We start from the raw sequence: 21569 nt of genomic DNA on the forward strand, positions 1-21569 counted from the left end.
ATTGAAATGTTTACAGAATCTTTTCACACCTGCCAAAAACGTTTGTACAGTACTACATATATATATATATATAGGGTACTGTGCAAACATTTTAGGTGGAACCCTGAGGATGTGCGACGAAGCCCTGAGGATCTCCGGTGGAGGCCTGAAGGTCTGCGGCGGAGCCATGGAGATCTGCAGCAAGACTGTTGAGGCTCTAGAACTCGGGAACAGGAACTAGAGGTGGTTCACTCTCGAACCCCTATCGGAACGCGGGAACAGGAACAACTGGCCACCCTTTAGCAGAGACTGGAGGTGATGAAGATAATGATGATGTCTGAACCAGGAGTGTAGATGATGAAGATGATGATGAGGATGATGATGACTGAGCCAGGAGTGTAGATGACGAGGAGTATGCTGCTGACTGAGCCAGGAGTGTGGATGACGAAGTGGATGATGTCTGAGCCAGGAGTGTAGATGACGACGGTGGTAACTGATCAGCAGGAGCTGAGGCATCGGTCCGACCCATAGCGGAGGCAGGAGGTGAGGCGTCGGGCCGCCCCACAGCAGAGGCAGGAGCTGAGGCGGAAGTGTCGAGCTCACCTTTGGCGGCGGCTGAGGCGGAAGCGTCGAGCTGACCTTCAGCGGAGGCTGAGGTGGAAGCATCGAGCTGATCTTCGGCGGCGGCTGAGGCAGAAGCATCGAGCTTATCTTCGGCGTCACCTGAGGCGGCAGCCTTAAGCCTATGGCGGCATCTGTGGCGTGCCGAACGGGTGGAGATGGATGGAGTCTCTGTAGTCAGGTGAATAAATGCGGACAGGATGATCGTGGGTGATAAATCCTGGGCTTGAGAAGGCTGAGAGGCAGCGATAAAGGTGTTGACCAGACCCTTTGGAAGATGGGTGGAGGTGTCGATCTTAGTCTTTAGTAGAGACAACCACCCTTGAAGGGAGCTCAGCAGGGTTATACTGGGGCTTTGGGAAAGAAATAGTTTCTGATATTGTTTGTTTAGGGCTCAATAGCATATGACTTTAATGGTCTCACCGTTTTTATACAAAAATAGTTACTAAGAAAATGGAGCATGAGCTCAAGCAAGAAACGTCAAGTCAGTGTGCTGGTCAGCATTATTAATCTAACTGATAGAAAGTGTTGCATCATTCTCTCTTGCAGTTTGTTTTCCTACAAACTTCTGTTTCAACAAAGATGTGGAAATTTCATTCCTTATATGGTCAGGCATGTATATCTAAAAAAATATTTGTTTAAATTTAATTACCATTTAATTTAGAGACGTTTCAAAGGCTGATACAATTACTTTTACTTTTAAGTCATCAGTACAAGTAAATAACCCAACAGATCTTAAGCTACAGCTTTGCAATAGCAGTGCAGCTTTTTCAGCAAAATAATCACTTTTTCATTTCAGGTGTCTGTCTTTTCGTTCTTGTTTTTTGTCAGGTTTAATCAACCTAAAATACTTATAATCATCACAAAAAGAAGAGAAAGACCAGATAATTAGTTTCTTACTCAATGCGAGGAGAACGGACAGAGATGTGCTTTCAGTTACAAATCTCCTACCGCTCTGAAAACCATCTCTCCAACACCTCTTTTTATTATATTTAGGGTGGTCCCTAGTTACATAAACGTTGCTGCTCTTTAAGGGTGGGGAACAAACAGTAGCAACATGACATAGATCCCGTACCCCATTATCTTGTACAAACACACTTGCACAGTCTCCATAATCTTAAGATATGTGCGCTCTTTGTTCAGCACAATCAGCCTCCATCTTTATGATGTCCTCAACTGACTGCATCATCCCGATTCCACCATTCCTCCTTGCCTGCAAACAACTCATCACGTTTACTTACACATACAACATGAAAGGTTATAAAGATCAAGAGCATTGTGGTATTCATCCTGGCTGTGGAACGCTTGAACAGCTCTACAGCCTCTACAGGGTGCTTGGGTGTTAGTGGGAGTTTACACAACTGGTCCACATGTCACGGTTTACTTGGAATTGGACCCCACAGTGCAGACGAGCAGGCAGCTTGATGGGAAATGAAAAAAAAAGAGGTATAATTACAAAAACTCACTCACAGCAGGAGGCAGGAACAAAACAAACGGGCAGGCAAGACAGGCATGGCATGATCAAAAAAACAAGACTTGGTTAGCATGAGAATGAAAGATGTTTCCGCGATGACTAACTGAACAGGTGTGTATAAATGGAGCATGGTACAGGTGGAGCAAGGAGACAGATTAACTTGGACAGGTGAACCGAATAAACTTAATTGACAGAGAACACAATGTGACAGGAGCAAAACATGGCTTGAACAGAACGCAAATCCAAGGAAACAAACTAACAGAAATATAACTAGAAAAACATGAAACAAAAGCATAACCAGATCCGAAAACCAAACTTGATCAAACATGAAGACGACAAAACAAAAGCAAGACCAGGAAAATAACAGAAACATGATTCAAAATCTAAGAAGAATAACAAAAGAACAAGTCAAAACCGTAACTGTGAAAAACATAAGAAGAAACCAAAAACCAAACAACCCTATATCATGACAGAACCCCCCGCCAGTCCAAAAAAAAGAAAACAACCCGACCAGGGCTGGCGGTGGGGGCCTTGGTAGGAGGGCCAAAAACAGAGTTCAGGCGGGCGACCAGGAGGTTGTCCCGAGCAGGCACAGAGTTCAGGCGGGCGACCAGGCCTGCACCAAAGACGTGGAGGCCCTCAGTGGCGTGAGCAGGGGCTGAGGCGTCGCGGACCCTCAGTGGCGTGAACAGGGGTGTCGCCGGGGCCCCCAATGACTTGAGCCAGGGCATCCCTCTTACGACATCTTCTGCGCCGTGTGGTGGGGATTGAGGCTGACTCAGGCTGAGGCTGTGGTGTGTCTGACATGGGCTGCTCTGCAGCAGCAGCTCCCTGGAGTTCTGACGTGGGCTGCTCTGCAGCAGCAGCTTCCTGAAGACTTGCCGTGGATGATGGAGGATGGCAGTAAAACAGCCTTACTGCCGCTTCATACTCCATCTCGATCTGCTTTATCCTCTCCATCAACTCAGGAGAGGAATACAGGAGACCTGTCGTCCTGAGGATCTTGATTTGGCTAGCAGTGAACCTCAAGCGCTGCTCCAGCTCGGCAGGTGTTGCCCCAGAACTCCGGGCTGGAGCGAGCGCAGACGGCATGGGCGGAGGTGCAGCGAGCCTGGCAGACAGTGCTGTGGCAGACAAAGATCGGGCTCACTTGCTGCAGCCCTCACGTAGGCTGGCTGGGAAACCACCTCCGGAACCGCTGCACGTCGGCGTTTCTTGAGGCGGGAGGAGGACGTGGGCCTCACTGCCGGACCAGAGTGCACAACCAGGGGAGGAGGCGGAGAACGGCGACGAAGGGGACCTGTCCCCGGAACTGGAATCGCCAACCTGGTTCCATCATAAGCCGACTGCGGCACTGACAGCCCCGCAGAACGGCGCAACGACGTCTCCGCCTCCCGAGACAGGAAAGTAAGGAGGTCAATGGAGCTAGCCTGATGCTCCTCCGCGAGGTCCTTGTTTGGCGGAAACATACTGTCACGGTTTACTTGGAATTGGACCCCACAGGGCAGACGAGCAGGCAGCGTGATGGTAAGTGAAAAAAAAGAGGTTTAATTATGAAAACTCACTCACAGCAGGAGGCAGAAACAAAACAAACTGGCAGGCAAGACAGGCATGGCATGATCAAAAAAACAAGAATTGGTTTTAGAACAAGACATGAGCATGAGAATGAAAAATGTTTCCGCGATGACTTACTGAACAGGTGTGTATAAATGGAGCATGGTACACGTGGAGCAAGGAGATAGATTAACTTGGACAGGTGAACCGAATAAACTTAATTGACAGAGAACACAACGTGACAGGAGCAAAACATGGCTTGAACAGAACGCAAATCCAAGGAAACAAACTAACAGAAATATAACTAGAAAAACATGAAACAAAAGCATAACCAGATCCGAAAACCAAACTTGACAAAACATGAAGACGACAAAACAAAAGCATGACCAGGAAAATAGCAGAAGCATGATTCAAAATCTAAGAAGAATAATAACAAAAGAACAAGTCAAAACCGTAACTGTGAAAAACATAAGAAGAAACTCGAAACCAAAAACCAAACAACCCTACATCATGACACCACATGTGTTTTGTGGACAGGAATTCTAGGCACAGCAAAGGGCCAGAGGAGATTTGATTTGTGGACCAGTGGATTTGGGCTTTTTAATCCCGTTAACCACCAAAAATAAACATTGCAATTATCATAAGCAACAAAATGAAAACCTTTTGGCTTACCTTTTTATTGCTAGCCGCATGACAATCCATGGAGGACAAAAAGGACAGAGGAATGAAAAAAATAATGAAAATTAGCACAACATTTCAAAATGAAGCTAATTACAGGGAATGGTTCCATGATTCCATAACATAACCCAAAAGTTTGAGACAAGCATACAACTTAGTTAGATTTAAGCAAGAAACATTTATTTTCCTATTACACAGTCAAACATGTTGTTTGTAGTGTTTGGGCCTGCTTTGCTTCCTCAGGACCTGGACGAATTGCCATAATTGATGGAATCATGAATTGTGTTCTCTGCCAGAACGTCCTGCAGAAGAATGTGTAGCCATCAGTACAGGACTTTAAGCCCAGTCACACTTTTGGTTATGCAGCAGGGCAATGATCCAATCGTAGCAAGGCCACCACTGGGGGACTGAAAAAAATAAGTATTGGAGTGGCTTAGCCAAAGTCTAGATTAAAATGTGAATCAAATATTGTAGTTTGACCTTTTCCCCACACTTGAACATCCTCTAAAATGGCTAAATTAAGATATCTCTGCAAAGGAGAGTGGGCCAAAAATCCTCAGTGGTGATGTTAAAGACTAATTTCCAATTATACCAAACTGTCGACGTAATGTTGCTGTAGAGTGTGCCACAACTAGTTATTGACTTTAATTACATTTTACCCAGGGCCAAGTTGGTTAGCTTTTTTCCTCTCAATAAATGAAATCATTTGAAAAAAGTTTTTTGTATTTATTTAGTTTATCTTTATCCAGTATTACAATTTGTCTGAAACATTTAAGTGACAAAATAGCAAAAACACAAGAAATCTGTAAGAGGGCAATTACCTATACCTAATACCTATATTGGTGAAAATAAATGATGAATAATGATAATTGAAATGTTTACAGAATCTTTTCACACCTGCCAAAAACGTTTGTACAGTACTACATATATATATATATATAGGGTACTGTGCAAACATTTTAGGTGGAACCCTGAGGATGTGCGACGAAGCCCTGAGGATCTCCGGTGGAGGCCTGAAGGTCTGCGGCGGAGCCATGGAGATCTGCAGCAAGACTGTTGAGGCTCTAGAACTCGGGAACAGGAACTAGAGGTGGTTCACTCTCGAACCCCTATCGGAACGCGGGAACAGGAACAACTGGCCACCCTTTAGCAGAGACTGGAGGTGATGAAGATAATGATGATGTCTGAACCAGGAGTGTAGATGATGAAGATGATGATGAGGATGATGATGACTGAGCCAGGAGTGTAGATGACGAGGAGTATGCTGCTGACTGAGCCAGGAGTGTGGATGACGAAGTGGATGATGTCTGAGCCAGGAGTGTAGATGACGACGGTGGTAACTGATCAGCAGGAGCTGAGGCATCGGTCCGACCCATAGCGGAGGCAGGAGGTGAGGCGTCGGGCCGCCCCACAGCAGAGGCAGGAGCTGAGGCGGAAGTGTCGAGCTCACCTTTGGCGGCGGCTGAGGCGGAAGCGTCGAGCTGACCTTCAGCGGAGGCTGAGGTGGAAGCATCGAGCTGATCTTCGGCGGCGGCTGAGGCAGAAGCATCGAGCTTATCTTCGGCGTCACCTGAGGCGGCAGCCTTAAGCCTATGGCGGCATCTGTGGCGTGCCGAACGGGTGGAGATGGATGGAGTCTCTGTAGTCAGGTGAATAAATGCGGACAGGATGATCGTGGGTGATAAATCCTGGGCTTGAGAAGGCTGAGAGGCAGCGATAAAGGTGTTGACCAGACCCTTTGGAAGATGGGTGGAGGTGTCGATCTTAGTCTTTAGTAGAGACAACCACCCTTGAAGGGAGCTCAGCAGGGTTATACTGGGGCTTTGGGAAAGAAATAGTTTCTGATATTGTTTGTTTAGGGCTCAATAGCATATGACTTTAATGGTCTCACCGTTTTTATACAAAAATAGTTACTAAGAAAATGGAGCATGAGCTCAAGCAAGAAACGTCAAGTCAGTGTGCTGGTCAGCATTATTAATCTAACTGATAGAAAGTGTTGCATCATTCTTTCTTGCAGTTTGTTTTCCTACAAACTTCTGTTTCAACAAAGATGTGGAAATTTCATTCCTTATATGGTCAGGCATGTATATCTAAAAAAATATTTGTTTAAATTTAATTACCATTTAATTTAGAGACGTTTCAAAGGCTGATACAATTACTTTTACTTTTAAGTCATCAGTACAAGTAAATAACCCAACAGATCTTAAGCTACAGCTTTGCAATAGCAGTGCAGCTTTTTCAGCAAAATAATCACTTTTTCATTTCAGGTGTCTGTCTTTTCGTTCTTGTTTTTTGTCAGGTTTAATCAACCTAAAATACTTATAATCATCACAAAAAGAAGAGAAAGACCAGATAATTAGTTTCTTACTCAATGCGAGGAGAACGGACAGAGATGTGCTTTCAGTTACAAATCTCCTACCGCTCTGAAAACCATCTCTCCAACACCTCTTTTTATTATATTTAGGGTGGTCCCTAGTTACATAAACGTTGCTGCTCTTTAAGGGTGGGGAACAAACAGTAGCAACATGACATAGATCCCGTACCCCATTATCTTGTACAAACACACTTGCACAGTCTCCATAATCTTAAGATATGTGCGCTCTTTGTTCAGCACAATCAGCCTCCATCTTTATGATGTCCTCAACTGACTGCATCATCCCGATTCCACCATTCCTCCTTGCCTGCAAACAACTCATCACGTTTACTTACACATACAACATGAAAGGTTATAAAGATCAAGTAGTAAAATTAATAGGAAAGGAAAAATATAAGATAAATCGATATACAATTATTCCAACATTTTTAGCTTGCAAAATGATTCAGGTAGGGAAAAAAAAATTGTCCCTTGTGTTGCCCCTGTGGGGGACACTCCAGTAGTCTTTAAAAAAGAAACTGCTTAGTCAGTCCCTTAACCTGGACAGCATTAAATTGACCTCCGGTAATAAAGTAAAAAACCTTGGTGTTACTTTTGACCAGGACATGTAATTTAAATCCCATATTAAACAGGTTTCTAGAAATATCCTATCCAGGAGTGACGCCGAAAAACTAGTCCATGCATTTGTTACTTCAAGGCTGGACTATTGTAATTCTTTACTATCAGGATGTTCACAAAATGCAGTTAAAAGCCTTCAGCTGATTCAAAATGCTGCAGCAAGAGTTCTGATGAAAATTAAAAAGAGATCATATTTCTCCTATTTTAGTCTATTCTCCAGAATAGACTATATATATATTCAAATATATATAATTTAAAATTCTCCTCCTCACATATAAAGCCTTTAATGATTTAGCTCCATCATACATCAGAGATCTGATGGTTCCATATGTTCCTAACAGGGCACTTTGTTCTCAGACTGCAGTTTTACTGGTGGTTCCTAGAGTCTCTAGAAGTAGAATGGGAGGCAGATCCTTTAGTTATCAGGCTCCTCGCCTGTGGAACCAGCTACCGATTTTGGTCCATGAGGCAGACACCCTGTCTACTTTTAAGGCTAGGCTTAAAACTTTCCTTTTTGATAAAGCTTATAGTTAGAGTGGCTTAGTTTATCAGGGAGGGAGCCTTCCTCCCTCCCTGTTGGATGGAGTAAGGGGGAGTCAGGTTTAGCCTAAACCGGCTCAGTTATGGTTGAGGTGCAAACACACCCTCCATTTCTGCTACCTGTATGACCCCTTCTCTTTTCCAATGGTTATAATTAGTCTGACAGAGAGAGGTATCCCAATCATTGTGGTTTTTAGTATAACAATGACCATCAGTGGGACCCTTTGTGGGATGCCTTGAGACGACATTGTTGAAAATAAGCGCCGTTTAACTAAATAATCTGAACTAAAACTATCTGTGTAGTTAAGCTGCTATAGGCTTAGGCTGCTGGAGGACATAATGACCACTTTCACCCTCTTCGCTACATTCTCACACTACTTTCCAATCCTGCATTATTTGCTGTTATTTCAGCTTTTAACCTTGTTCTCTCTTTTCTCTTCCTAGAAGCTACACCTGGCCTGACTCTGTGTCTACCTGTGACACCTTTCTGGAGAGGGGAATCGTCTGAGCTTCTGCTGGCAACAACTTAATGCTCACCTTCTACCGATGATCCACATGGCCCTGTCTTTCAGTATTTAACCCTTTCTCTCTCCTAGACATGGAAATTGACTGAGCTTTTACTGTGACTAACTCTATGTGCTCTCTTTCAGACTCTAACCTTGAAAACTGGCTCAGAGTTTATCTGTTCTTTCTTTCTAGGTGAAACGACTAAAAGAGCTACATCCATTAACATTTACTTTTCCTTCCCATAGAAATTACTCCTGGATAAGTGTTTCTTTGTTCTCTTTGTGTCTCTGCTCTGTTCTCTCAAACCCCCAGTCGGTCGTGGCAGATGGCCGCTCACACTGAGCCTGGTTCTGCTGGAGGTTTCTTCCTGTTAAGAGGGAGTTTTTCCTCTCCACTGTCGCTACATGCATGCTCAGTATGAGGGATTGCTGCAAAGTCAATGCCAGTGACTGTCCACTGTCTCTACATGCTCATCCAGGAGGAGTGAATGCTGCAAGTCACTGACTGGATGCAATCTGCTAGGTTTCCTTAGACAGAAAAACTTTTTATCCAATTTGAATAAATAACTAACTCTGACAGCACTGTTCAATGTTTAGGATTAATTGGAATGTACAGGTCCTTCTCAAAATATTAGCATATTGTGATAAAGTTCATTATTTTCCATAATGTAATGATGAAAATTTAACATTCATATATTTTAGATTCATTGCACACTAACTGAAATATTTCAGGTCTTTATTGTCTTAATACGGATGATTTTGGCATACAGCTCATGAAAACCCAAAATTCCTATCTCACAAAATTAGCATATTTCATCCGACGAATAAAAGAAAAGTGTTTTTTATACAAAAAACATCAACCTTCAAATAATCATGTACAGTTATGCAGTCAATACTTGGTCGGGAATCCTTTGGCAGAAATGACTGCTTCAATGCAGCGTGGCATGGAGGCAATCAGCCTGTGGCACTGCTGAGGTCTTATGGAGGCCCAGGATGCTTCGATAGCGGCCTTTAGCTCATCCAGAGTGTTGGGTCTTGAGTCTCTCAACGTTCTCTTCACAATATCCCACAGATTCTCTATGGGGTTCAGGTCAGGAGAGTTGGCAGGCCAATTGAGCACAGTGATACCATGGTCAGTAAACCATTTACCAGTGGTTTTGGCACTGTGAGCAGGTGCCAGGTCGTGCTGAAAAATGAAATCTTCATCTCCATAAAGCTTTTCAGCAGATGGAAGCATGAAGTGCTCCAAAATCTCCTGATAGCTAGCTGCATTGACCCTGCCCTTGATAAAACACAGTGGACCAACACCAGCAGCTGACACAGCACCTCAGACCATCACTGACTGTCGGTACTTGACAGTCCAGTTCTGCTTCTCTGTGGCCCAGGTCAGGCGCTTCTGCTGCTGTTTCTGGTTCAAACGTGGCTTGACCTGGGGAATGTGGCACCTGTAGCCCATTTCCTGCACACGCCTGTGCACGGTGGCTCTGGATGTTTCTACTCCAGACTCAGTCCGCAGGTCTGGAATCGGCCCTTCTCCACAATCTTCCTCAGGGTCCGGTCACCTCTTCTTGTTGTGCAGCGTTTTCTGCCACACTTTTTCCTTCCCACAGACTTCCCACTGAGGTGCCTTGATACAGCACTCTGGGAACAGCCTATTCGTTCAGAAATTTATTTCTGTGTCTTACCCTCTTGCTTGAGGGTGTCAATAGTGGCCTTCTGGACAGCAGTCAGGTCGGCAGTCTTACCCATGATTGGGGTTTTGAGTGATGAACCAGGCTGGGAGTTTTAAAGGCCTCAGGAATCTTTTGCAGGTGTTTAGAGTTAACTCGTTGATTCAGATGATTAGGTTCATAGCTCGTTTAGAGACCCTTTTAATGATATGCTAATTTTGTGAGATAGGAATTTTGGGTTTTCATGAGCTGTATGCCAAAATCATCCGTATTAAGACAATAAAAGACCTGAAATATTTCAGTTAGTGTGCAATGAATCTAAAATATATGAATGTTAAATTTTCATCATGACATTATGGAAAATAATAAACTTTATCACAATATGCTAATATTTTGAGAAGGACCTGTATGTACCTGACTTTTGTGAAGTGCCTTGAGACAACATGTGTTGTGAATTGGCGCTTTATAAATAAAACTGAATTGAATTGAATTAATGAAAAAAGGCCCCTAGTCCCACAAAAACCTTTAAAAATATATATGTTACATTCTTTGATACAGGAAGTTGGCCTTTGCCTGACTTTTGTAACAAGCATTTATGGACATAATAAAGCAACTAAGCAGAACAGCCTCCAAAAGTTTGCCAAATTGTTAGGGGTGAGGGATAATGGATAAAGGAGCCAGGGATAAGAATAAGGATGAAAGAGGTATGGATAAGGAATGAAGGAGTTATGATAGAGGGATAAACATGGTAGGACTCAGATATGAAGAAGGTAGGGGTGGGAGATAAGACTGGAGGAGTTATGGAAGGAGGGTTATGGATGAAGCAAATATGAACAAAGGACAGAAGTAAGGATAGGTAATAAAGTAGAGATAAAGGATAAAGGAAGAGGGATGATGACAGTTGAAACTAAGGTATATGTGAGTAAAACACTGGGATGAGGAACAAAGAGATGCAATTTTAAGGTTGAGAGTTGGGTCAAAAAAATTGTAACAAACAATCCTGAACAGAAGAGATGGGTATATAGTGCTGGATAACTGCTGGATAATTAGAGCTGTGCTTCAGAAATGACTCTGGTCCCTAACTGAAATTAACACATTAATTTCATTAAAATCATGCCTTTCGTTACATCTTTAATACATAATTGGCCATGCAGTTAAAATGCTTGGATTTGTAAAGCAGCCAATCTTTTGAGGAGCACATGTCATATAATTATTTTATTCTGCTCTTAAGGTGCATACAGAAAGTTGAGCATGACATTAACTATTGATAATACATAACCGCATAGAGGAAGCTAAAACGTTTGTCACCCTTTGTCATCTCGCTTACCTCTTATTTCAGTAATTTACCACACACATCTGCTTCTGTGAAGACCTTTAAAGACCTCTTGTCAAAGAGGTAAGAGTAACATAAGGGGCTAGAAGCTAATCCAGTACGCCCGGAAAAGGTTGTCAGTTGTCAGTCCCTCGGAGAACCAATATACACAACACAATCATGCACATTCACGCATTAAAAGATAAAGACAACCAAAAATTACTAATTAAACGCACATGCATGTTTCTAGACAGTGGGAGAAAGCTTGAATGCTTGGACAAATCCCATTCATCTGTTGCACATTTAAATCAAAAAGAGGTATTTCATTATAACAAGCTGTTTTCTTTACTTTCCTTTTCCCATTTTTCTTTTGTTGCACATCCGAAAATACAGAAATATAAGATCAACGTGACTTTTATTGAACGCTGTTTTAATCTATTAAATTACATGTATTACAAGACCTACCTTGTATTCAAGAACATAGCCGTTTAACCACACTCTCAGAAAACATTCATGCCACCTTCAATCTGCACATTTATACAACTTTCATCGCAGCAGGTAACAGGAGGTTACATACTTTGGCTGCCACTATATTTCAGGTCATTGTTTTATCTTAAATTTACAAACACCTCTTTAAATGTATTTATATATTTTTAGTATTCATAAACAGTCAAGAAACAAAAGTGATAACACTTGTTTCCATATTTTGTATTGCTTTGGAAAAAAGGAAAACATGGGCATGGTAGTTTAAATTTCCTTTCAGGATCTTCTGAATGACACGTAATGGAAACCATCTAGAACTATTGGATGGCTGATGGTGATGACCGTCGGTGACAAAGTACAACATTTCATTGACCTTAACAAAAGAAAAATGCATGGTACCAGGTTGTAGCTCGTACTTGTATTTGTACTCGTTGTCTTCTGCTTTATCCGGGACCGGGTAGCGGGGGCCGCAGACTCAGCAGAGACACCCAGACGTCCCTCTCCCCAGACACCACCTCCAGCTCTTCCGGGGGGAACCCAAGGCGTTCCCAGGCCAGCCGAGAGACATAGTCCGTCCAGCATGTCCTGGGTCGTCCCCTGGGCCTCCTCCCGGTGAGACGTGCCTGGAACACCTACCGAGGAAGGCGTCCAGGAGGCATCCGGTATAGATGCCCGAGCCACCTCAACTGGCTCCTCTCGATGTGGAGGAGCAGCGACTCTACTCCGAGCCCCTCCCGGATGGCCGAGCTCCTCCCCCTATCTCTATGGGAGTGCCCGGCCACCCTACGGAGGAAGCTCATTTCAGCCGCTTGTATCCAGGATCTCGTTCTTTCGGTCATGACCCAAAGTTCATGGCCATAGATGATGGTAGGAACGTAGACCGACTGGTAAATCAAAGGGCAGCCCTGCCGGAGTCCAACATGCACCGGGAACAGGTCCGAATTAGTGCCGGCAATGCGAACCAAACTCCTGCTCCGCTTGTATAGAGACCGGATGGCCCCTAGTAAAGGGCCCCCGATTCCATACTCCTGGAGCAACCCCACAGGGCATCACAAGGGACACAGTCGAATGCTTTCTCCAGGTCCACATGTGGACCGGTTGGGCAAACTCCCATGAACCCTCGAGTACCCTGTAGAGGGTATAGAGCTGGTCCAGTGTTCCACGGCCGGGACGAAAACCACACTGCTCCTCCTGAAGCCAGGGTTTGACTATTGGCCGGACTCTCCTCTCCAATACTCTGGCATAGGCCTTACCAAGGAGGGTGAGGAGTGTAATCCCCCTGTAGTTGGAACACACCCTCCGGTCACCCTTCTTATGTAGGGGGACCACCACCCCAGTCTGCCAATCCAAAGGCACCGTTCCCGTCCGCCATGCAATGTTGAAGAGGCGTGTCAACCATGACAGCCCTACAACATCCAAAGACTTGAGGTACTCAGGGTGGATCTCATCCAACCCCGAAGCCCTGCCACTGCGGAGCTTTTTGACCACCTCGGTGACTTCAGCCCGGGTGATGAAAGAGTCCAACCCCGAGTCCCCAGCCTCTGTTTCCACCAGGGAATGCGTGATGGCAGGATTGAGGAGATCCTCGAAGTACTCCTTCCACCGCCCGATAATGTCCCCAGTCAAGGTCAGCAGCTCCCCACCCCCACTATAAATAGTGTTGGCGAAGCACTGCTTCCCCCTCCTGAGGCGCCGGACGGTTTGCCAGAATCGCTTCTCCATGGCCTCACCGAACTCCTCCCAGGTCCGAGTTTTTGCCTCTGCCACCGCCCGGGCCGCGGCACGCTTGGCAGCCGCCTCAGGAGTCCCACAAGCCAACCACAGCCGGTAGGACTCCTTCTTCAGCTTGACAGCATCCCTTACTGCCGGTGTACACCACCGGGTTCGGGGATTGCCGCCACGACAGGCACTGCAGACCTTATGGCCGCAGCTATGGGCGGCAGCATCGACAATAGATGCGGAGAACATGGTCCACTCGGACTCTATGTCTCCAACATCCCTCGGAATCTGGTCAAAGCTCTCCCGGAGGTGAGAGTTGAATACATCCCTGGCCAAGGGGTCCGCCAGACGTTCCCAGCAGATCCTCACTATGCGCTTGGGCCTGCCAAGTCTGTCCGGCTTTTCCTCCCTCAGCGGATCCAACTCACCACCTGATGGTGATCAGTGGACAGCTCAGCCCCTCTCTTCACCCGAGTGTCCAAAACATGCGGCCGAAGGTCTGATGATACGACAACAAAGTCGATCATCGACCTCCTGCCTAGGGTGTCCTGGTGCCAAGTGCACTGATGGACACCCTTATGTTTGAACATGGTGTTCATTATGGACAATCCATGATTAGCACAGAAGTCCAATAACAAAACACCGCTCGGATTCAGATCGGGAAGGCCATTCCTCCCCATCACGCCTCTCCAGGTGTCACTGTCATTTCCCACGTGGGCGTTGAAGTCCCCCAGCAGAATAATGGAGTCCCCAGGAGGGGCACTATCCAGCACCCCCGACAGGGACGCCAAGAAGGCCGGGTACTCCGCACTACCACTCGGCCCGTAGGCTGAAATGACAGTCAGAGACCTCTCCCCAACCCGAAGGCGCAGGGATGCGACCCTCTCATCCACTGGGGTAAACCCTAACACGAGACGGCTGAGCTGGGGGGCGACAAGCAAACCCACCCCAGCCCGCCGCCTCTCCCCGTGGGCCACTCCAGAGTAGAGGAGAGTCCAGCCCCTCTCGAGGAGACGCTGTGCGTGGAGGAGAGCCCGACTATTTCTAGTCGATATCTCTCGACCTCCCGCACAAGCTCAGGCTCCTTCCCCCGCAGCGAGGTGACATTCCACGTCCCTAGACCCAGCCTAAGCATCCGGGGATGGGGCCGCCGAGGTCTCCACCTTCGTCCGCTGCCCAATCCTCTTTGCACCGGTCCCTCACGGTTCCCCCTGCAGGTGGTGGGCCCACTGGTGGATGGTCTCGCGTCTCTCGTTCGGGCTTGGCCCGGCCGGGTCCCGCGAGGATCATCCCAGCCACCAGGTGCTCTCCGACGAGTCCCGACCCCAGGCCTGGCTCCAGGGTGGGACCCCGGCTCCGCTGTACCGGGTGACGTCACGTGCTTCGATTTTGTAGTTGTCATGAGGGGTTCTTGAATGACACGTAATGGAAATCATCTAGAACTATTGGATGGCTTATGATGATGACCGTATTTTTTTACAGTGACAATGTACAACATTACATTGACCTTAACAAATGAAAAATGCATGGTACCAGTTTGTAGCGATAAAACAGACTGCCCTTTTGTCGTGCTCTGCGAATGAAGAACATGGAAGTCTCAACACTGAAGTGTTAAGACAGTAATTTTGACTGATTCACCTACAGAAGCACTAACTATCTTATTGTATTTAATTTTGCATGGTGAACTTACAAAGCACAAGAAAATCATTTGGGACAAAAAAAATCAGCAAACCCTAATTTGTAATTATTGCTTTAGACAAAAGGCTTAAAAAGAATGGTTTTCAGTTTGTTGGAATATTTTATTACCATATAAGCGTTTATTATACAGATTGTGGCTAAATCAACAATAACATGACGATTATCATCACAAGCATAGCACCCAGCACCACAGCCACATAACATTTATGTTTGTATTTTACTAGAATGAAGGAATTTATCAATAACAGTACTGCACACACTGACATGGTCATGGTATTGCCTCCATGCCAATTTATTAATCCTCCAACTGAAAGGGATTTTGTTAGCATTTGACTCAGTTTGCAGTTTTGGTCTGTCTTTGGTTTTTTGGTGCTCTGAAGCTTGTAGACCACGGTGCACCACGGGTCCTTTGTCAGAACATCTGTGACTTTAAAAACCTCATAGGTCGGAATGAGCACCTGTCCCATATGTTTTGTGCTGGAATAATGTGTGATGTCAGCACCGAAACATGTTTGGATCTCAAAACAAGAAACATTGCCATTGACCTTAAATGATTGTTTGCTTGAAACCACCCAAGTAAATGCTCCAAAGCGAATGTTTGCATTGATGATATTCTGGTCAAACCTTTTCCAGGTCCTTAGATAAACGGTTCTGCACACCGAATGGTTTTGATTCAGAGCTCTAATGGAATCGGTCAAGTAAAAGTACAAAAAATGAAACCTAAAGTCACCTGTGCTGTACTTGTGTTTTCCTGTTTTCACTGCTTTGTCAAAATTCTGTCGGATGTTTTCCAGTTTTGTGAATATGTACAAAGATTTGGCATGATCGTCTTGCAGGTGTTTGTGCACAGGTTTCTTTGCATTTCTTTCAAATAAAGCCCAAGCATAGCTAAGGTTTATGTTGACATGCCACTCAAACACACCATACAGGTTGATGAGAGACATGGATTTAGAACGACAACCATCATACATGTCGTCAATGGAGTCTGGGGCCATATCCAGAGGTAAAACTGTAGCATCCTGGAATGACAAATAGGAGATGATTGGTCATGTAAATCTTTGAGGAAATATTGAAACTAACATTTTTGTCGCATGTTTTCACATTTAAACATAAAGCACAAACATTAGACAAGACTTGTGTTCTTATTGGAATTTTAAGATTCAAGATTCTTTATTGTTATTATGTCACTATAATCAACTTTAGCTGAGACCCGGCTCAAAAGATACACATGTAGGTCATAGACACTTACAAAATGTAAAAACACTTATAGAAAAAGAGAACATATGGAATGTGCCATGTAGAATTTAGTATTTCCATAAATTGCAGCTTGTGCTAAAACAAGCTGAGTTGGGCTGGTGGTTTGTTTGATTGTCAGCAGGGATGTTTAGTGTCTGCCTGCAGGGGGACAATTGTCCTTACTGCTTTGGGAAAGAAACTGTTTCTGAGTCTAGTTGTTTTTGATGTACTGTTCCTGAATCATTTTCCTGACGGAAGTGGGACAGACAGTGCATTGCCCGGGTGGGTCTGGTCTGTAGTAATGTGTCTGGCCTTTCATGTGACAAACACAAAGGAAACTAGAATTGTGAAGCTAAGAGACCAACAGTAGCTCTGGAAGAGATTGACAGCTGAGAATCTGTTGACAGGTAAACTATGAGTCTTGCATTTTACATTTCCGACCTTTATAAAAGGGTGACAAGAGGCTCTGTTTGCATTTTGCTCTAAGCCATGTAGGGAACACAGCAAACACATAGAAGAGCAGCTCTGGCCTACATCTGACTGACAACTGACAAAGCTCATAACTCTGAATAAACCATCCACATAGTGAAAAATGGTGGTGGCAGAATTATGCTGCTTGTATCATAATACTGTTCTTCAGGGATGAGAGGACAAGAAAGCTGGAAGTTCATTGCAAAATGGGTAGAGCTAATTACAGGGCAGTACTGGAAGAATGTTAGATGCGGCAAAAGATTTGATTATAATGCAATGGCTCACCTTCTAGCTGGACATTAAACCTCAATATACAACCACAGCTACAATGGAAAGGTTTAGCTCAAAGCATATCTATGTCTTAGAATGGCCCAATCAAAGTCCACACCTAAAAGCAATTGAGAATATCAGGCAAAAATGTAAAACTGATGCTCACAGCTGGTTTTCTTCCAATCTGACCGGGTTTAAGCTATTTTGCAAAAAGAGTGCCTAAAAATGTCATTTTTAGATATGCAAAGTTGGTAGAGGCACCCCAAGACATGCAGTTCTAATTGAAACAGAAAACAACTCTAAAGTTGTGATTCGGGGATTGAATTCAAGATGTGCACAGTTCAAAATGTAAAGAAACCCTTATATCACCCTTCTGTGAGTTTGCACATACAACCCAAATAAAATATATTAAAGGATTGTTATTGTAACATGACAAAATGTTAAAAGGTGTAAGGTGTCTAAATACATTCGCAAGGCACTGTAGCAAAATACTTGTTATTCTTCAGCAAAACAAAAAAAAAAAAACATGATCTTACCTCTGCAGGTCCCTGTGGCCACCACAGGATTAGAAATGGATCATTATACAAAAGGGCGAAGACCAGTAACAGCCCACAAAGAGGTACCAGGTTTCTCAGAAATCTAAACCCACACACTGATTCCTTCCCAAATGTCATATCAAGCACCAAGGATCAAGAATGTTAATCATATGACTGAATATTAGCACACTTGACTCCAAAAACTTGCTGAGGGCTTTGAAAATCTGCAAAAAACGAAGGATAACACAGGACTTCTTAATCTTACACTCCACCATAAGTAAACATTGCAATGTTCTTAAGCAACAAAATGGGAGCATTTTAGGTTTACCTTTTTACTCCAAGTGGCATGATAATCCATGGAGCACAACAGAGACTAGGAGAAACTAGGAGAGGAAATGGAGTACATTCTACCTAATCATCAAGCAAAACAGGATTTACAGGTATGACTGTCCAGCCCACACCTTCATGAACAATGTTGCTCAAAATGACCTCTATTTTGCATGTTATCGTTGCCCAGCATTTATTGTTAGATAAGAAATAACTGAATAACCAGCAGTTCGACCTTTCATCTTGCTCCTATTAGAAAATTCTTGTTTAGGTTTGCAGTTTACTGTTTCACACCAAGTAGTTTTCACATGGTATTTGGATGCATATTTGTGTTGTAAATACAACCACACTCCACTTCTGTGTTTGCACTGCTAGAGGGAGGTTCTCCAGGTGGTAAAACAAGTCAATCTGGTTCAGTTGCCAACACTGGCTAATGCATACAAAGGTGCGTCATTGAGGCAGAAAACTCGGAAACACAAGACATTTCTGTATAACTTTCATCAAACTGGTGCAAAAGATGAGGTAAGATATCAGACTTATTTTCCCTTATATTTCAGTCTACTCAGTATCTGGGTTGCCTGTGATTAGTTTGAAAGTTTTGAAAAATCTTTGACAGATTAATGAAATGCATTGCAGGATTGGACGTTTGCAAAAGACAGATATTAACAAATTTTCAAAAGATTTCAAGATGGGATCATCATCCACATCTAAAAAATTATTAATTTGCATAAGATTTAAATTAAGCTATCCGCTGGAAATGGATCCATGATTTCTAGTGGTAGTTTTCAATGCTTCTGGCTCAAGGAACAAAGTCACTGGTAACAGTTTTCAGTACCCTGCTGTCAATACTTGTTTAACCTCTTTTGCCAAAAGACTGAACTTAGACTTCTGTAACATTTCACAATGTTGGGGGGATACAGAGAGGAATCTTTGATAATTTGTCTTTTCACAATCTCTCTTCCAATCCAGTCCAGCTTTATTAATAAAGCGCCTAAAAACAAACACAGAGCCCAAGGTGTGGTACAGATAAAAGCAATATATAGATAACACCAGCAGAACCAATAAGATTCAAACTGTGGACAGAAAAAATTCAGTTTGGCAGACAAGACTCGGCCACACCAGTGCTGGTCCTCGGATGCCCATTCACTGCTTAAGGTGAGATAAAACAATGTTGTGATCCATCATGTCAAACACTGCTGTTAAATCTAAGAGCACAGGAACAATACAGTCAGCAGAATCAGTGGCTAAAAAGATAGTCCAGAGTCAATTCATTTGTTTTATGGTTTTTAAGCAAGGGGTGCCAATAAATGTGGCCAGCATTGTTATCTAATGATACAGTATACATTTTAATGATTTATTAATTATATATTACAGTCTAACAAAGTTACCAGTCTGAGACAACAATTAAATAAATTTTAATGACCTGTTCTAGGGAAATCTATTTTGCAAAATTGATTTAAAAATAAATTTTGCAAGGTCAATTTTTGCAGAACAGCAAACTAAACAAAAGACAACATCTTTTATCTTACTCAGCAACACTTGAAGTACTGAGAAATCAACGATACTGACCTTGTGGCCTTCATCACATTCACAGCAAGACATCTAACAGTTTGCATAAAAGAAAAGGCCACAAGCTAAACACTTGTTGCTCTCTTAATGAAGTTGTTATCTAAGTACATTACCAGGTTTATGTCTCTCTAGATGTATGTTTGAGGTAGGTCAAGTTGTAAATTTTGGAATTATGTGTACTGTCTTAATTTGCTTTCTGGATGTTTACTCTTGGTTACATGATGTGTTTCTTTTCAGATGTATGATGCAATCTAAGAAAAGGCAAGCGTGTCAGCAGAAGTTTCCTGCATGTGTCATTGCTTCTTTAGTTTTATTAGAGGGATCGCTCATTGTTTTTGTCATATATTTTTGTCTTAGCTGGAAGGATACTGTTGAAGAGGTAAGTCACAACGCATAATATTCATTCTAATCATACTTCAAATAATATTGCAAATAATTCTAAATATCAGTATTCCGAGCTTCAATATGAAACTGGTGCTTTAAAGGCCCTTTACGTGTTTTTAGGTTATTAGATAATTGCATTTCATAGGCTTTTTACAATTTTGTGAAGTTAAAAATGTAAAACATGTCTCTCTGTGTCTTGCCTTCTAGTGGACATTTTTAAAACAAATGCTCTCTTCTTTTCAGAGTTCTCAAGATCTGACCTCTGACTTCAATGACAAAAATAGTGCCGGCTGCAGAACCAAAGTTACAGTCGTGAATGATGAGGCTATGAAACAAAAATACGATACCTGCAGTGCAAATTTCAGCAAAGCCTGGAGCCAATCAGAGCACAATCTGAAAGAACCTGCAGAAAAGTACATGGAGAAAACCCATGCACTGGCTTTATACCTGTTCACACATTTGGTGCTGAAACAGGGGAACAAAAACTCTGAACCTGCAGAAAGAACTTTAAAACAAATGCACGCTTTTGAACCCATCTCCCTTTATTCCTCCTTAAGTCAGGCGATTCAAATTTTAAAGCAAAATCAGGTGATATGTCTGAGTACAAACTACAAGACAGAGACTGTTTTAGAACTCAATATCTCCACCGTTCAGGTTCGATTTAGTACTTTCATTTTAGGCTCTGGTAAATGGAATTTTCATAGAAATGTTTCATGTTTTGAGATATATTCGTGCTTTGGAGCAAACATAACTAAATATTCTGCCCTTAAAGGAAATAACCAAGTTCTGATTCCTCCATATGAAGTTTTTACAGTGACTGATGTTCAGAAACAAACAAATTCATGTAAAGTCACGTACAAACTCAGAAGCAATCTGAACTGTGTTTATGACAGAGAGCACCACCAGTTGCTTTCTATATCTGCATTACCTATAGAGGGATTTTGTCTCATTTTTACCATCATTTGCTTTATACTTCTGTCCATTTTACTGCTCTGTGTTATCATGAAATTTTACCATAGTATGAACTCAGCACATAAGGTTTCACCTTTGCAGAACATTACCCAATCACATTACATCCTGTAATGTTGCTAATTTACAAGCCCATTCCAAAAAAAGAGTAATAAAACTAAACAAAAATGTCAGCAAATGTTTACCTCACATATAATTTTGAGTCTTGAGGTGCATTGTAAAAGCATTCACATGTCATGAGATTTGGGATTTTATGTGATAGATCAACAAAAGGGCATAATTGTGAAGCTGGAAAAATATAATACATGGTTTTCACAATTCTTTACAAATAAAAATCTACTCAGTTTCATGTGCATGTGTTTAGTTCCTGAGTCAATACCTTATAGCACATAAATACGTATGTGATTCCATCAAAGGGATAAATTGTTCTTGTTGTTGATTTATAAATGTCATGCCATATGTGATTCCTCTCTAATTTATTAGGACTGTACATCAGTACCTTTACAAAACAAGAAAAACTGAATTGCAAGTTGTCAGTTGTTTGATTTATGTCAAGCTGTTATCTTAGAGCAATGCTATGA

The 21569-nt window shown here is 43.0% G+C and overlaps 3 protein-coding genes across 5 annotated transcripts; 1 reads left to right on the top strand and 2 right to left on the bottom strand.

Moving 5' to 3' along the window:
- Positions 1-241: 241 nt before the first annotated feature.
- Positions 242-5342, bottom strand: LOC124867719 (uncharacterized protein DDB_G0271670). The gene is made up of 3 exons (XM_047364300.1): positions 5254-5342; positions 3225-3317; positions 242-953 (listed from the first exon to the last, which is right to left on the bottom strand). Exons 1-3 carry the CDS (start codon positions 5340-5342, stop codon positions 242-244), a joined length of 894 nt encoding a protein of 297 aa, XP_047220256.1.
- A 9964-nt stretch (positions 5343-15306) lies between these two features.
- Positions 15307-18193, bottom strand: LOC124868882 (ecto-ADP-ribosyltransferase 4-like). The gene is made up of 3 exons (XM_047366512.1): positions 18068-18193; positions 17740-17963; positions 15307-16245 (listed from the first exon to the last, which is right to left on the bottom strand). The coding sequence occupies exons 2-3, from the start codon at positions 17875-17877 to the stop codon at positions 15364-15366; spliced, it is 1020 nt and encodes a 339-aa protein (XP_047222468.1). The 5' UTR covers positions 17878-17963; positions 18068-18193; the 3' UTR covers positions 15307-15363.
- A 92-nt stretch (positions 18194-18285) lies between these two features.
- Positions 18286-21337, top strand: LOC124868720 (ecto-ADP-ribosyltransferase 4-like). Of its 3 annotated transcripts, none has more exons than XM_047366243.1 (3): positions 18286-18588; positions 19873-20014; positions 20263-21337. In XM_047366243.1, exons 1-3 carry the CDS (start codon positions 18584-18586, stop codon positions 21100-21102), a joined length of 987 nt encoding a protein of 328 aa, XP_047222199.1. In that variant the 5' UTR covers positions 18286-18583; the 3' UTR covers positions 21103-21337. The 3 variants fall into 3 exon arrangements, with proteins under 3 accessions (XP_047222199.1, XP_047222197.1, XP_047222198.1); XM_047366242.1 differs by lacking the exon at positions 18286-18588 and adding an exon at positions 19151-19221; XM_047366241.1 differs by lacking the exon at positions 18286-18588 and having other exon boundaries at positions 19140-20014.
- Positions 21338-21569: the final 232 nt, after the last annotated feature.

This window comes from Girardinichthys multiradiatus, chromosome 5 (assembly GCF_021462225.1).
Source record: "Girardinichthys multiradiatus isolate DD_20200921_A chromosome 5, DD_fGirMul_XY1, whole genome shotgun sequence".
Taxonomy (NCBI): Eukaryota; Metazoa; Chordata; class Actinopteri; order Cyprinodontiformes; family Goodeidae; genus Girardinichthys; species Girardinichthys multiradiatus.

Coding starts and splice junctions, on each gene's coding strand:
- LOC124867719 (XM_047364300.1), bottom strand. CDS start 5,342: ATGGCTCCGCCGCAGACCTTCAGGCCTCCACCGGAGATCCTCAGGGCT. Junction 3,318..5,253: donor CCACCTAAAATGTTTGCACA/GTACCCTATATA, acceptor CTGGTCCGGCAG/TGAGGCCCACGTCCTCCTCC. Junction 954..3,224: donor CTACGTGAGGGCTGCAGCAA/GTGAGCCCGATC, acceptor TCTTTCCCAAAG/CCCCAGTATAACCCTGCTGA.
- LOC124868882 (XM_047366512.1), bottom strand. CDS start 17,877: ATGACATTTGGGAAGGAATCAGTGTGTGGGTTTAGATTTCTGAGAAAC. Junction 16,246..17,739: donor GGCCACAGGGACCTGCAGAG/GTAAGATCATGT, acceptor TTGTCATTCCAG/GATGCTACAGTTTTACCTCT.
- LOC124868720 (XM_047366241.1), top strand. CDS start 19,772: ATGTTTGAGGTAGGTCAAGTTGTAAATTTTGGAATTATGTGTACTGTC. Junction 20,015..20,262: donor GGAAGGATACTGTTGAAGAG/GTAAGTCACAAC, acceptor TCTTCTTTTCAG/AGTTCTCAAGATCTGACCTC.